This window comes from Leuciscus leuciscus, assembly GCF_965113295.1.
Source record: "Leuciscus leuciscus genome assembly, chromosome: 5".
Classification (NCBI taxonomy): Eukaryota; Metazoa; Chordata; class Actinopteri; order Cypriniformes; family Leuciscidae; genus Leuciscus; species Leuciscus leuciscus.
In genome coordinates this window covers 20,763,607-20,778,388 of record NC_138729.1, presented here as the reverse complement: position 1 = coordinate 20,778,388, position 14,782 = coordinate 20,763,607, and the positions used below count along the sequence as shown (strand labels likewise).

General features: G+C 37.6%; 1 protein-coding gene and 1 long non-coding RNA gene across 2 annotated transcripts in view; both read right to left on the bottom strand.

Moving 5' to 3' along the window:
• The window catches only part of arb2a (ARB2 cotranscriptional regulator A), a 181,395-nt gene that overhangs the window by 73,803 nt on the left and 92,810 nt on the right, over positions 1–14,782 (bottom strand). The window contains exon 8 of the mRNA XM_082170038.1: positions 11,886–12,005. Within this exon, the coding sequence (XP_082026164.1) occupies positions 11,886–12,005 (120 nt within the window). The remainder of the gene's footprint in view (positions 1–11,885; positions 12,006–14,782) is intronic.
• Positions 1,795–7,124, bottom strand: LOC309499050. Its single transcript, XR_014206124.1, has 2 exons — positions 6,987–7,124; positions 1,795–6,952 (listed from the first exon to the last, which is right to left on the bottom strand). It is a non-coding gene; the product is annotated as an uncharacterized lncRNA (long non-coding RNA).

Sequence of the window (14,782 nt, the reverse complement as noted above, 5' to 3'; positions counted from 1 at the left end):
AAAATAGTCTGAAAAATTTAAATTCAACTGTTTTAGTCCAAGAAAACCTTGACTAACATTATAAGCAGACATCAGGGATAGAAAAAGTTATAAAATGCTAAAAAATGTATGAGTGTATGACTAAGCTGTAACTCTATAATCGTGTTCCATCCATATATATATATATGTGTGTGTGCTGTATCTGTAAACCCTGTTCAGTACCCACCCTGAACCGAGGCATGAATACACATCACCTGACCCTTCCCTCGCTCTTGGTTCCCCCTCGGCGCAGCGACTATTAAAATATTGGTGGCAAAGTTTCTTCCTCTCCTCTCTCCCACACTCCTTCCTCCAGCAGGTTGGGGAGGATGCGTTTGAGGTGAACTCTGCATAGCACTATCTCAGGGAAGAAAAAAAAAAGTGATCAATGTGGGGAGGCGATGCGAGGTTCCCTAGGACAAGCCAATCAATGCGTGAGAGGAACCTTGCCCAGGGCCCTTATGCAAATGGAGGCACGTCCGGTAACCCCGGGAGCCGACATGTGCGTCAGATCAATGAGGCGCTGCATTAAAAACCTTACAGCTATATCAGATGCCTGCCCACTAAATATGTAATGATGAACCCCTTAAGATTTCACTGTGAGCTCTTTAACAAGCAGAGGAGGCACATGTGTGAAAGCAAAAGGCTCGCTCTGAACATCGAGGTAGACGTATGGGATCAAATCGGACACTTGATTGTTGTCGTTTGCTGTGGATGACATATGCAAGCTCGTAAATTTACCATGAATATAGCATCAGACATGGTTATTTGGTTGAAATATCCGAAATGGTACCGTGACATAGACGCTAAACACAACAGAATGCTATAACAACTATATAAAGGCTATTTTACATTAGCATGGGACGAAATGAAGTGTCAAACAGACGTCTGAAATATGTCTGTCAAACCATGACAGGGCTCATCACGGATGTTCAATGGCTTATTGTAATACATAATTGCATATTCTATTAGGCGGTACTCATAGCGATATACATTCACATGCAAATGATTTCGTCCAGATGAACCACACAGAAGATGACAGACAATAAGCAGGAATAACAAACACGTCTATGTCAGCGCAGACGCATAAACACTGGCGTGCACGCCGCAATCTCGGAGTTACACATCAAATCAAAGCCTCTTCTCACTTCAAAGTGTATTCTGGACACACAGACGCACACATTCCTGGAGCGTGTCTTATCGTCGGTGTGAAGATAGGCTACTCCGCACAGGCGTTTGCTGATAGTTTATTTATAGAAATAGTGGAGCTGGGTGATTTCTCTTATCGTGCGCTCGTTTCGGCGTGAATTTATCCCTCCATCCATGTTTATGCGCTAAACTCTCTGAGCCTGTTAACAAGCAGCGGCTAATTAAGCTTGTGACAGAGAAAAGATGAAGTGGGGGAGGAAAAAATGAGAGAGGGGGGGAGAAAGACAGACGGAGAAAGAGTCTGAGTTAAATGCACAAGGTTGACCTCGTATAAATGTGGCGGCCTAGGGATGCACAAAACTACAAAAGTTCAAAATACAACCGTTTTAAGATGCAATACAACAGGAGTAAGATGCAATACAACAGGAGTAAGACACAACGGCAAATCAAATTGCAATGCATATAAGCGACAACACACACAAAAACAAGCAGAAAAAAATTACACCACACACAGCACAAATAAACCATAAATACAACCAATATAAGACACAGAACAATAGAATTAAGACAGCACAATACAATGGAAATATGCCAAGAACAATTATGCAGATAAAAAAATTATAATAATTATGAAATACACTATCGCCACAATATAATGGCAACTAGAAAATTAAATCCCAGACAAAATTACACCACAATATAAATAATCCACTCCATATCCGATAAAACCACAAAACAACAGAATTGTTCCACAAAAAAAAAAGGATGCCACAACAAAACAGAATTAAGACACCCAACAGCAAATACAAATTACAGTACAACGTATATTAGCGACAATACAAAAAAAACTATTACAACACAACAAATTACAACAGAACCAAACAAGAATAAGCCTTAATACAATGGAAATAAGACGGACAAGTTGTTGTTCCAAACCTGTATGAATTCCTTTCTTCTGCTGAACACAAAGAATATATTTTGAAGAATATGGGTAACCAAACAGTTGATGGGCCCCATTGACTTCAATAATGTGAAAAAATAAAATACTATGGTAATCAATGAGGCCCTTCAGCTGTTTGGTGTCGGAAACTGTTTAGTTACCGACATTCTTCAAAATCTCTTCTTTTGTTTTCAGGAGAAGAAAGAAATTGGGTGAGTACATGATGACAGCATTTTTCATTTTTGGGTGAATCTCTTTAAGGCAAAAAACGAACAAAAAACAGTACATCAGATTAAAACAACAAAAGGAACAGAATTACCAATGGAAACACAATGGAAATAAACCCCAACTCAATGCATATAAGTGGCAATACAACGAATTACACCACATACAACACAAATAAGCCACAATAACGCAATAAAAGACACAAAACAATGATAATAAACCATAAAACAATGGATATAAGTCAGAACACCATGAAAAAATGCTACAGAAGCACTACGAGAGTAAGCCACAATACAATGGCAATGAGCCACAACACAACAGAATTAGCAAAGCCAACCAAACTTGAAAATTAAAGCCAAAACATACTAAAATGGAAATAGGCCACAAACCACAAAACAACAGAATTACTCTGCAACACAATGTGTTATTTATGCCATAACACAAAAGAATGAATAAAGCAAAGGAAATGTGCTCCAACACAATTATGCTATAAGCAAAATAAAAAATACAACACAAGATAATGACACCACAAAACAACATAACTGCCTTACAACACAACAGGAATAAGCTCCATTGATGTGCTTTGGAATATGACATTGTGAAATATTGAAGTAGATGTGTGTGAAAAGAGCTGCTCATAAGACAGAAGAACCTGCCTGGAGATCTGTTCTTCTTTGTGATACTTAGCAGATACATTGTCTGTCTTTATATAGCCAATACACGGCAGATACTATTTTAATTTTTACCAAGGTACCATATGTTTAATATAATGTTCTCTTGAGTAATGAACAGACATACTCATAAAAACGTCTCACAACATTTACTGAGCAGCATCAAAACTCGTTTAACCCAAAACAGCTGACACACACTTTTCCTTCATGATAAACATAATATCATCATATTATTACCGCTACCATATTCATGTACTGTACAATGGTATTTACATGGTACTTAAAAAACAAAAATCCATGAAACAGATCTAGTGTGTATGAAGACAGTGTGCCTGAAAGCTACATTAATTACTCTAAACACACACAGAACTCCACCCCCTCTGTGACCCTGTTTCAGCGTAACACACCTGGACGGCAAATTGATATCAATTAAAAGCCGAATGTAGACGGGTTTCCAATCTCCAACAACAATCTGTGCATGCTAGATTGCTCGTCATCTTCTAAAAACAAACAGAAATTAATGACAAAATGAGCCGGAAATACATAAATAAGCCACTGACGAACTGTAGTCAAAGCTCTCTCTCTCTGGTGAATCCCTCACAACAGAAGTCCAGGAGGGAAAAGATTGGGTTTGAAACGGCCCGTCATAAATCAAATAAATTAATAAATAAATAAATACCAGAAAATGGCACAAACAGGCAGATAAAGAAAACAATGCCTGGGAGGAGGTAAAGAGGAAGAAGACAATGCACAGTGGGGGAAATCTTTTACAATGTTGATTGTCAGGATCTCTTTTCAAGCTAGAGAAATGAGCCACACACAGGTAGAGTGAAGGGTCTGGGAAGACTGTGTGTTGTTAATCAGGAGAATTCTGCAACAATGCAGTGGTTCGAAGAAAGCCTTGGTCTGTGGTGTAAATCATCCATTCAGGACTTAAGCCTAATTCACCATCACACACTGATAGACCTGATCAACAGCGTTCAAACAAATATCAACAAGTCTGAGCTTCAAGCAAAGGCATCACATTAATCCCAGTTAAATAATTGAATTAATCTTAATTAATCACATTTTTCCATTAAATAAATTTAATGAAGACTTTGTGTACTGGTATGATTAACTTCATCCACTTTTTAATTTATAAACAGACTACCATTAAAAAGTTTGGAGTCAGTAACACTTTTTGTTTTAAGAAATTAATGGTTGTATTCAGAAGGACGCATCAATCTGATATGACCTGAACCCTACAGAAAATGATTGGGGTGAACTGAAGAGAAGAAGCACCAACATGGAGCTGGGAATCTGAAGGATCTGGAGAGATTCTGTATGGAGGAATGGTCTCTGATCTATTGTCAGGTGTTCTCCAAGTCCAAACTCATCAGGCATTATAGGAGAAAATCAGAGCTGTTATCTTAGTAAAAGGAGGTTGCAAAAAGTATTTAATAAAAGGGTGCCAATAATTATGGCCAACATGTTTTGGAGAAAAGCATGTATTTTATAATGTGAAATAATTTCAATTATTTTGCTTCAATGAAAGGTTAGATCTTTGTGATTTTTTTTTTGAATGAAAGATCAAAAGGATAAACAATGCAGATTTATTTTTACAGACATTTTGATCATATTTACCAGGGGTGCCAATAATTCTGACCACAACTGTATATTGTAAAGCAGAGACCGTATATTGACACTAAACCCCATAGACCTTTCAAAAGATGTAAAATGTGTTAACATAATTGATAATTTTAGCCAGTAGTCTATATAGTAAATGTCACTATATGTCTACACAGGTAAACAAAATGACGTCAAGTCCGAATAAGGTGGGTCAATGCGCTTCAAGAAGTGAATTAATGTTCAGCATATTAGAATGATTTCTGAAGGATCATGTGACACTGAAGACTGGGATAATGATGCTGAAAAATCAGCTTTGTCAGTACAAGAATAAATTGCATTTTAAAATATATTAAAACAGAAACAGTTATTAAAAACTTCCAACATATTTTTTTAATTATTTTTTAAAAATAAATGCAGCCTTGATGAGCATAAGAAACTTCTTTTAAAAACATTTTAAGAAATCTTGCAAATCGTAAACCTTTGAACGGTAGTGTATATTGTAGTAAAGTATATATACTTTGAAGGAAAAGTATATTTTTTAGGGCTGTCGATTGTGTTCATTTATTGTGGTTTTACAAATACATCACTCAAATCAAAATAAATAATTAATTGACTTGTCCTCCAGACAAATTTCCACTATTAAATAAATAGATACTCTAATATTGAATGCAGGGCTGGACAGAAATCTCTGCAATTGTGATTATTCATATTTCATATCATTCTGCAGCAAGTGAATCAGCAAAATATCAGACACATTTGTCCAAGCAGAAGGTTTTACAGACAGTAGAGCCGTTTAAGACCGCAGTCTTAAAGTATCAAGACAAACCAGCATAACATAAACGCAAGAAACGAAAGACAGCATAAGAACAAATAAGAAAGCTCGTAACAAAGCTTGTATTCTAGAGTACAATTGCCTTCCACAGGCCAAGATTCATAACTCAGGTAAAGAAGAGAAACCAAATCCTTGGTGTCTAGATTGCAATACCTCAGAGTCAAGTGGATATATAGAAACTGAGCTCTGATGCATCTCCATCGTTTTCACCACACTGGCCGTAACAGTAAAATGTATAGTGATGCTCTTTAGCCAAGACTATATTTACATTGTAACAACCTCTAATACCTTATTACTTGTTACTTGCAGTTGACGTGTTTAAATTGTGAAGTATTCTTGTAGTTCGGATCTCTTGGTTGTTTTTTATCCAACATCGCTCCTATGATGAGAAGAACCAGGTATTCTTGAGCATTCTATCCTTTTTAGGGTCACATCTTGTGACATCACATCCTGTTTTTGATTCGTTTAGATGTCTTTGGTCCATGTTGGAGTTGAATCGCTCCAGAGTTCATTTGGAAGTGGTGGGTCTCGGTCCGCTTGTTTGGTGCACAGCAGGGTTTGGATGCCAGCAGTCACACTTATTCAAATGAACCGCACAGAGCAATCGCAACAGAGTTCATGTTCATCAAACCAAACCTGCCAAGTGTGACACACTTAGACTCTGATACACACACACACAGGTGTGTGAACACAAAATTCTAACCTATGCTACACAACACACAATGACACGTACATTTGATCAATTTGTTTCATCAAAGCTGTGGGCAACCACACACTGGTGCAATGGGAGGCAGATGTACGTTTGCATAACTCATTACATAATGCGCCCCATCTTCTCCAATCCGGCTGCTCTTTTCTCTGGCAGGGAGTCAGGAAGGTTATGAGGAGCTGAGCTCTGCCCTGATGGCTGCTCCCACAGGCCTCCAGCTAGACTCACAGATGAAAGCAAGCACTGGAGAAGCCATGCAGCAATCAAACAAGATCACGTGGAGAAAGAAGAGAAAATGGGACAGGTATGATCAGGTGAGATGAATGGTTTACAACTGATTTTGATCCAGGACTCCGATTTCACCATAGACTGTAAAAAAAGATGGACGACGCCCCTTCGCTCTTTTCCATTGATGAGAACTGAAGCCGCCAGCGTCCCGATATGGCGCTGACATATTGGAACTTGAGTCTGCGCAGTAGCGATCTCGGGACCAGACCTGCGCAGTAGTGAGCAGGAAGTAAAGCCGCGAAATCAGCGCTCCGCCCTCACTCTCGCAGAATGCACTCAGGGAGAGTGGATTCTGCACACTTTTTTAAAAAATTGATTGCAGTACGACAAGAGGCTTGTTAAAATAAAGTAAATACAATCTCCTCAGTCCTCCGAAGATCCCGAAAAAAATGTCCGTTGGCGCTTCAGTGACTACTTCGCTCAGAGAACCTGTCAATCACAGCTGTCAATCATGACGTTACACCACCGCATCACGTAACTAACTAAAAACCAACTTATTTTTGAAACAGACACTTGAACTTACATCAGCATGATAAAAACGACAACAAATGAAAGAAACCACCTTTGGAAAAAAGATATTTGAAGTGTAATTTAATTGTTTAGTTGGTCTCACGTCCCGTTGAATAACACGGGGAGGCGGGACTTATGACCTATACTAGGACCAGTCACCGGGGGGCGATCGAGACGTTTTAGCTTCACTTTTCAGGGCTTGTGCGGCACGCTTGGATTTTACACTAAACATCAAGTGGCGATCCAACACGGTACCACAGCTGTTTATTGAACAAAACAGAGGTAGGCATGAAACGGAAGTTGCGATCATATTTGTGACATATATCTGAATGAAACAGCTTCTCGAAAAAAAAAAATAAAAAAAAAAAATAATGTAGAGCTGGACTTGATTTTGTCCATCGGGAATTGATTGGATCATTTTTGTTTGCACTTGCTGTGATCTCAAGTGAGTTGTCCCACCCTCGTGAAAGTAACGCCATCAGAGAAGAGATGAGATGTTGTTGCAAGTGGGAAGGGAAGTTGTTTTGATTAAAGAATAGGGGGCAGATTATTATTATTTTTAAATAATGATATGTACAGATTAATCATTTATAATGGTGACTTTAAACAGAAATGTCCCGAGATTGTGAAGTGTACATTTTGCTAGTCCATGGGCAAAGAGGACTGTAAGCAGTAAAAAAAAAAAAATTGTGTAGAACAGTTAATGGTTCTCGTCGATGTGGATGGAACAACACACTAAATTACTTTTTGCTGTCGTTTAAGCAAGTGCACATATTTTTTCAATGTGCCACAACACTGCGACAAAATATAAAATGTGAAATTGACAGCCCAATCAGTGTAGTCCGATTCCCGAACTAATGACTCTTAAGAGTCTGATCGTTTTAGTGACTCAAACACATCCTTTATAAGGAGTGCAGTTCGATTCCAGAACAAATGATTCAAAGGATTCAGATCTTTTAAGTTAATCAAACGCTTTCTGCGCAACTAATGTAGTCCGATTCCCGAACAAATGACTCTGAGTCTGTTCTTTTAGTGAATCAAACACACAACACAGTTTGAAATCTGAATGAATGACTTTAATGAGATGGTCCTTTTTAGTGAATCAATAATGTTTGGGTTATAGCATATGAGACTTAAATCAGGGGAGTTGCTGTTTGTTTATGACGACGTAGTTAAAGATGGACATTATGAATTCAGTTTGTATAGTAATGTTGTGTAATATATAGTTTTGATAATGAAACTTTTAAGTAACCAGAATCTTTAAGAGGAATCAGAACCAAAATCATTAAATTCTTTGCGTTTGCCATTACTTATCATAGATCAATGAACACCAGCCACAGGTCAATGTCAACATGATTGATATAGTATATGTAAATCCGGTAATGTATTCATACTACACACCTTCAAACTTACAGCACATACTTCATTAATGGTCGAGAAGTTCAATCACATCCAGTGCATACTATAAGGCAACATGAATTCACAGCAAGAAGAGGGAAAGACATAGAAACTCAGAATGTATGGCACAGATATGACAAGAAACAGACTGTTGAAACAGAAACACATAGATGTGAGTCCTGACATAAAGCTATCCAACCTTGACGCACCACTCTTACTTAAAAGCACACTTTGATGTATCTGTAATTACTACATACTGCCTTCGAAAAGAAATCGAATTTCAATGAAAAGAAAGAGGGAGAGAGAGCCAACATGCTGAAGACATTAATCGGACTGTGTTTGATGTGCCTGATCAGAAACGTGTTTGTTAAGAGTTAAAGGGAGCATTAATTAAGCCACAGAAGGCGTGTTTTCAAGCAATCTGTTATGACAAGCTAAAAACTTGGCCTTTAATTTCTTCACCTTGAGCCATTACTTAAGACCTATTTACAAGTCACATGCACGGCCCTCTCATTAAAAAGGGTTACTGCCAAAGAAGGGGTGTACAGATGATTTTTTAGAGTACTAGTCAGTACATTAAAATGAAAATAAGTAAATAATAATAAAGAGATAAATACTGAACATTTGATTCAAGTTTCACACACCGTGTCCTAACCAGAAGTGACACGATGGCGCGACAAGCGACAGAAGGTATATTTTCCATGATAATGAGTTTTTATCCAAACCATCCGCGACAGCGATACGTGACGAGTGTCTGGGGATTCTATTTCTGCAACAGTTATTTAATGTAAAAAAAACAAAACAAAACATTATTGTGAGTTTGAATATAATTTTGCATGACCTTTATAGCCATACTGAAAGCGACAATAGATAATTCACCTCAAATCTTGAAAATAAATTAAAAGAAGTAAAGCAAACTAAAAATGAAAAATAAATGAAGAATTAAAAAAATCATTATTTATGACTTTGATTATGTGCTTAATTCCATTGCGAGTGCAGTGTGCTTGCAGAGAGAGCCCATCCACGCGCTCTTCTGATTGGCTGTGATTTTTTATTGATTTTGTCAAATCTCGTAGTCGTGTCGCATTTGGTGTGGACAGTCAGATTGTTTGAAGCCGTTATCTTTATCGCATTATGTCTGGTTAAGATGTAGAGTTATAGGTGCATCTTGACAAGTATGTCAAGCAGCTAAAATGATTAATCAACTTTAACTTGGGATGTTATGCATGATCATTCATACTATCTATACAGATGATCTGTGTTTGATGGCAAAGTTATTCTCAGATAGTTTATCAGAATTTACCTGCCACTCCATACCAGAAACAACTGAACCAATGAAAGGCATGAGCATGGTTTGTATAAGAAATAGTGTGTTTAAGTGAGCATTCCGCTGGTGTGTGGGTTTGAAAGCGAGGGAGGGGAAAAAACAGGGATGCATCAGAGAAAGACGGCTAAACAGATCTCTGGAGGAAGACCGCCATGCCTCCACCAGCGAGGGGCTGTCACGGCCACAACGCCACATAAATATTTAACAGTTATATTCAAATTACAAAACACAGAGTCTCCTGCCTCAGATAAAAACATATATTCCTGGAATTATCAGAGGAATGCTAAGTCGCGGCCATCCGCTCCACCCTCCCTTCTCTCTCTCTCTAAGAAAAGTGGGACGGTTTCATGAAAAGTGCTTTCATGAAGGCGTAGGAGTGTGTGTGTGTGGAAGAAAGGAAGAAAGCAAGAAAGTGTGAGTTTATGTTAGGTCAAAGGTTAGACAGAGTGCTCTGTCCTTACAATGCACACACCTAGACTAGTAGAAATTGTGACAAGATACCTGACCCTTGACCCCAGAGGTGATGTAACACAGGGGTACATAGCTGAAAACTTCACAATGTTAAGGTAAAGGGTTAGTTCATCAAAATTGAAAATTTGGTCATCATTTATTTCCCCTTGTGTCTTTCGAAACATGTATGACTGACTTTTTTCCATGAAAATACAAAAGAGGAAAATCTGAATAATCTCTGCAATTTAATGAAAGCAAGGACAATATACAGGAACACTGTAAAAGTAGCTAATAATAAGACTATATTCCAAGTCTTCTAAAATCATACAATGTGCGAGAAACAGACCAAAACATTATTCTCTAGAAATCTCAAAAATAGTTATTGCTGAGTTGAGATCGACCATGCGGAACAACCAATGGCTTTCGCCATCAGTGACTTCAAACCTGGCAGCGTATTTCAGAATATTTGTCAGGATGAAATATTTGTTGAGAAGAAAAAGTGCAAATTTAATGCAAAAGGGTTAAATGTGAAGCCACCAAGAACCCTTAAGAATCCAGGGTAACACTTTATTTAACAGTGCACCTGTTGCATGTAGCATACTTACTACAGTAATAACAGTAAATTTATGCATGATTACAAGTAACTAACCCTAAACCAAACCCCAACGCTAATTGTGTAGTTAGTATATGTAGTTAAAAAATAACCCTCTCTACTTAAATGTATAATTAATACACAGTAAAAGGGACACCTTATAATAAAGTGTAACCGAATCTAGTGGCACAAATTTCCATACATACTATAAAACAGTCTCCAGAAATACGTCCTTGGACCCTTTTAAATGACAGATGGACTGAAAATCAACTCCCAACTACTACCAGTTTCTTAAAGACACGTTCTGTAAACACTGGAACCATTTAAGAAAATGCAATGTATGAAAATTAACGCTAATGTAGGACAATGTTCGAACCTGATGAAGAGATACTCTAAGATTTACAGTGAGGGAAAACTATAACCATCTTTGAACAGGCTACAGTAAAGAAAATGACAAATTCAATGGATGGGAGTTTTATGAAAGGCCCTAAAAACAAGGATGCCTATATAGGCCACCACATTTTTTTTAATTTCCCAAATATTATTAGATTACAATTAATTAGTATATGTTTTTTGTTTTTGTTGTTATTTACTAAAACGCTTCTTTTTTTTACCATTACACTTTAACGTTAATGGGAAAAATGCAATCGAGTTGCCAAATAATTGCACAAATTAATATAAAAAGAAAGAAACAAATTAAAAAGAAAAAACGATGGTTAAAGGGTGCATTAACCCTTTTACCATTCACATAAAACAGAGAGGCTGTCTTATTAAGTCCAACGAGAGACTAAGTAAGATTCAAATGTGTATCTCCTGTCTTTCTGACTTTAACATGTACTCTGCCCTTCTATCAAGATATTTTTTTCTTTCCTCTCAGGGTCTGATGTTATGCCTACATGTCTACATGCTTTAACAGAGCTGTAGTTTTGCAGTTTCTCATTCTTCCTTCGTCCCTCCCTCCCACTCAAGGAAGTGAATAGTGCCTTAGGACAAGGATGAACTGGATTGTTTACAAAAGCAGCACTTTCTCAAAGAAACTAAGCGTTATTTATTTTTAATCATTTTGCTCTTTTTTTCTGCTGCTTTTCTCACTGGTGGAGACAACTGTGTGTGTTGAAGTGGTGGAGGGGAAGGGATTTCATGATAATAACCTCCAACAATTACTTACCAAATTCACGTACGACAAGCCGCCATAGCTGTGTGCCACGATGAAGACGTTTTTCGCGAGTGATTTAGAGATGAAGTGGTCCCACACATAAAGTGTGTGTTCCTCCGGAGAGCTGTTTTCCTGCAAAGTCAGAGTGAGAATAATTTGAGTTAAAGGCTTCATTAAATGAGAAATAACATTTTCCTTGATACTTCAAAATACGAGCTCAGAAAACATACAGTCACTTTCAAAACTGAAACTTCTCCAGTCCAAAAAAAACCTTTGGATTAAATGAAATTATTGAAATCAATGTGCAAAAAAGCTTTTTCGCAGCCTACTGACATCAGACAGATACATTAACACATGACCACCCACATTTACTTGTTCATGGCACCTATTTACAAAAACATGAGGACAGATTAATTATATGACAAAAACTATGTGGACACCCCATTTAATTAACAAAAAAATTAGATAGTAAATAGATTATAGGATATATTTTATTAAAGTATATTTTGTCTTTATAAAACAAAATAAAAAATCTTTGACCTCTTTAAGTTAGAGACTGCCTGAAGATGTGCACCCAATAAACTCGCATACGGCCACATTCACTCAGTTAAATTTATCTTAATCAATGAGTCTTGCATACTGCGAATGCCTCCGATGCAAAACTCAATAGATTGTGTGACGTCAAGTTTATATCTTAATTTGTACCCCACTGACTGATCAATACGGCCTCTATACGAGCGATAAACACATAATCGGCCTACATGGGAAGGTCACACAAGCAGGGCACAAACACAACACTCGTAATTAACACTGGCCTGGGGTTATAACGCTCTACGAATGCGAGACGAGAGAGAGAGAGAAGAAAAAGGGCATTCATTCACTGGCGCATGCAACATCGATCTGTGTGTTTGCAAATGTGGCAATCGTTTAAATGCAGAATAACAACTAAATTAGAGAAAAGTTGCTAGCAACAAGTGAGTGAACGTGGGTGTCGGTGACACAAAACGACAAACGTGGCATCGGCAGCCACACAGCTGTGTGATATAAAGAGCCCGGCCTTGTCGTAATCCGCTTCTGAAACTTTGCAGCCTTGCCCCGCGTTTAGCCTTTTTCTCATGATCTTGCATCAGCTCTCCCACATTGATTAGCTTTTTGAAAAGCACAATAATAAGTGAATTAGAGCTGAAGGAGCTGGCAGGAGGGAAGAGATTTCCTGTCACTGAGATGGCTTGTGTTGGCGAGGGGACACAAATATGAAAGTAAATAAACAGGCTGGTGGGAGTGGGGGGGAGGGGGAGGGGGGGGGGGGGGGCGGGGTTACGGTGTGATGCAACTGGCGGAAAGCGCTGAGCCCAGATCTCCTTGGACGGCTGGGCGGTGGGTGCAGGGCGGTGAAAACGGGGATGATTTTCTCTCACAGTCTTAGACATCAAAGCTTTTTTGAAGAACCAAAGCTGAGTCATCATCGCAGTGCAGCGCATTTCATATTCATAAAGCTCTCTGCACGCACTCGAGCAAGCATGGACACACGGGCACAAAGAGGTGTAGTGGCCAGTAATTCGTTTTTATACCCTCACTTAATAAACGGCCCTGGTCCTTATTGTACACAATTAATCAGTACATGATATTCAAAAAAAAAAAAAAAAGTAAAAAAAATTTGCAATCATTCATCAAAACGTAAGAACTTTTTCTACCTCTCAAACAACCTCTTTTTTATTCTGCTGATGTAACCAAGGCCGTGCGGGCAGGGGAAAGCAACAAGCTAGGGTGTTTTTATTTTTTACATTTTGGAAAGTAAGTTCTGCTTGCCCGTGTCTATGCTCTATGCTATGGTAAAGTCTCTATGCTTATGCTAACTAAATAAAAAAGGTAAAATAGTATTAAGAAATTACAAAGCTGTTTTATTTTAATTGCAATGTTCACAACTAGTGCTGGGCAATGATTAATCGCATCCAAAATAAAAGATACATAATATATGTGTGTGTACTGTGTATAATTATTTTGTATAAATAAATACACACACATATGCATGTATATATTTAAGAAATATTTGCATGTATATACTGTATATACATATTTATACTGTATATAATCTATATTATATATAAATATAAAATATTATATTTGTAAATAACAATTTTTTCTTAAATATATACATGCATGTGTGTGTATTTATATAAAACATAATTATACACAGTACACACACATATATTATGTAAACACAAACTTGTATTTTGGATGCCCCAGCACTATTCACAACGTTTATTTTTAAAGATGTAGTGGGGGGAAAATTATATATATCATTCTGACCAAATGCCTGGATGCTTTTAGCTTTTTTTTCTGGCAGGTGAGTGATAGTTTTTATAGATTTTTATTTTTTTTAATCAAAATTTTAAAAATATCATGGCGTAAATAGTAGTATGATAGTTATGATAGCAAACTACTCATACTCTTAATAATATCTCTTTTCACAATCTGACATTGATCAGTACCGAATCTATAAATTACAACTGCAATTAGTTGTCATTATAGATTAATGTGCATCTTGGAAGGTTATGTTATGGTGAAACAAACAGAAGACTGACCGTTAGGTTGTTCTGTCCATGCATAAGTGTGTGTGAGTGTGTTTCAATAAATGAAATCTCCACTGTTGCACAAGGGTGATGCCACATAAAACCAGGTAACATCCCCTTCCCTTATCGACCCAGCACAGAGTCTGACACCTGGACCACACACATACGCAAGCACACTCACAGACCACCGCCTCCCTCCAACCCTTCCCCTATGATTGACTACCTCCTCTGATAGAGCCCACACTTATCTAAACAGCATTTGCATATTTGTGTAATTATTTCCTAGGGTTAATTAGCTCCTGCGAAACAATATGCCCATAGAGACCAGTTCCTAGT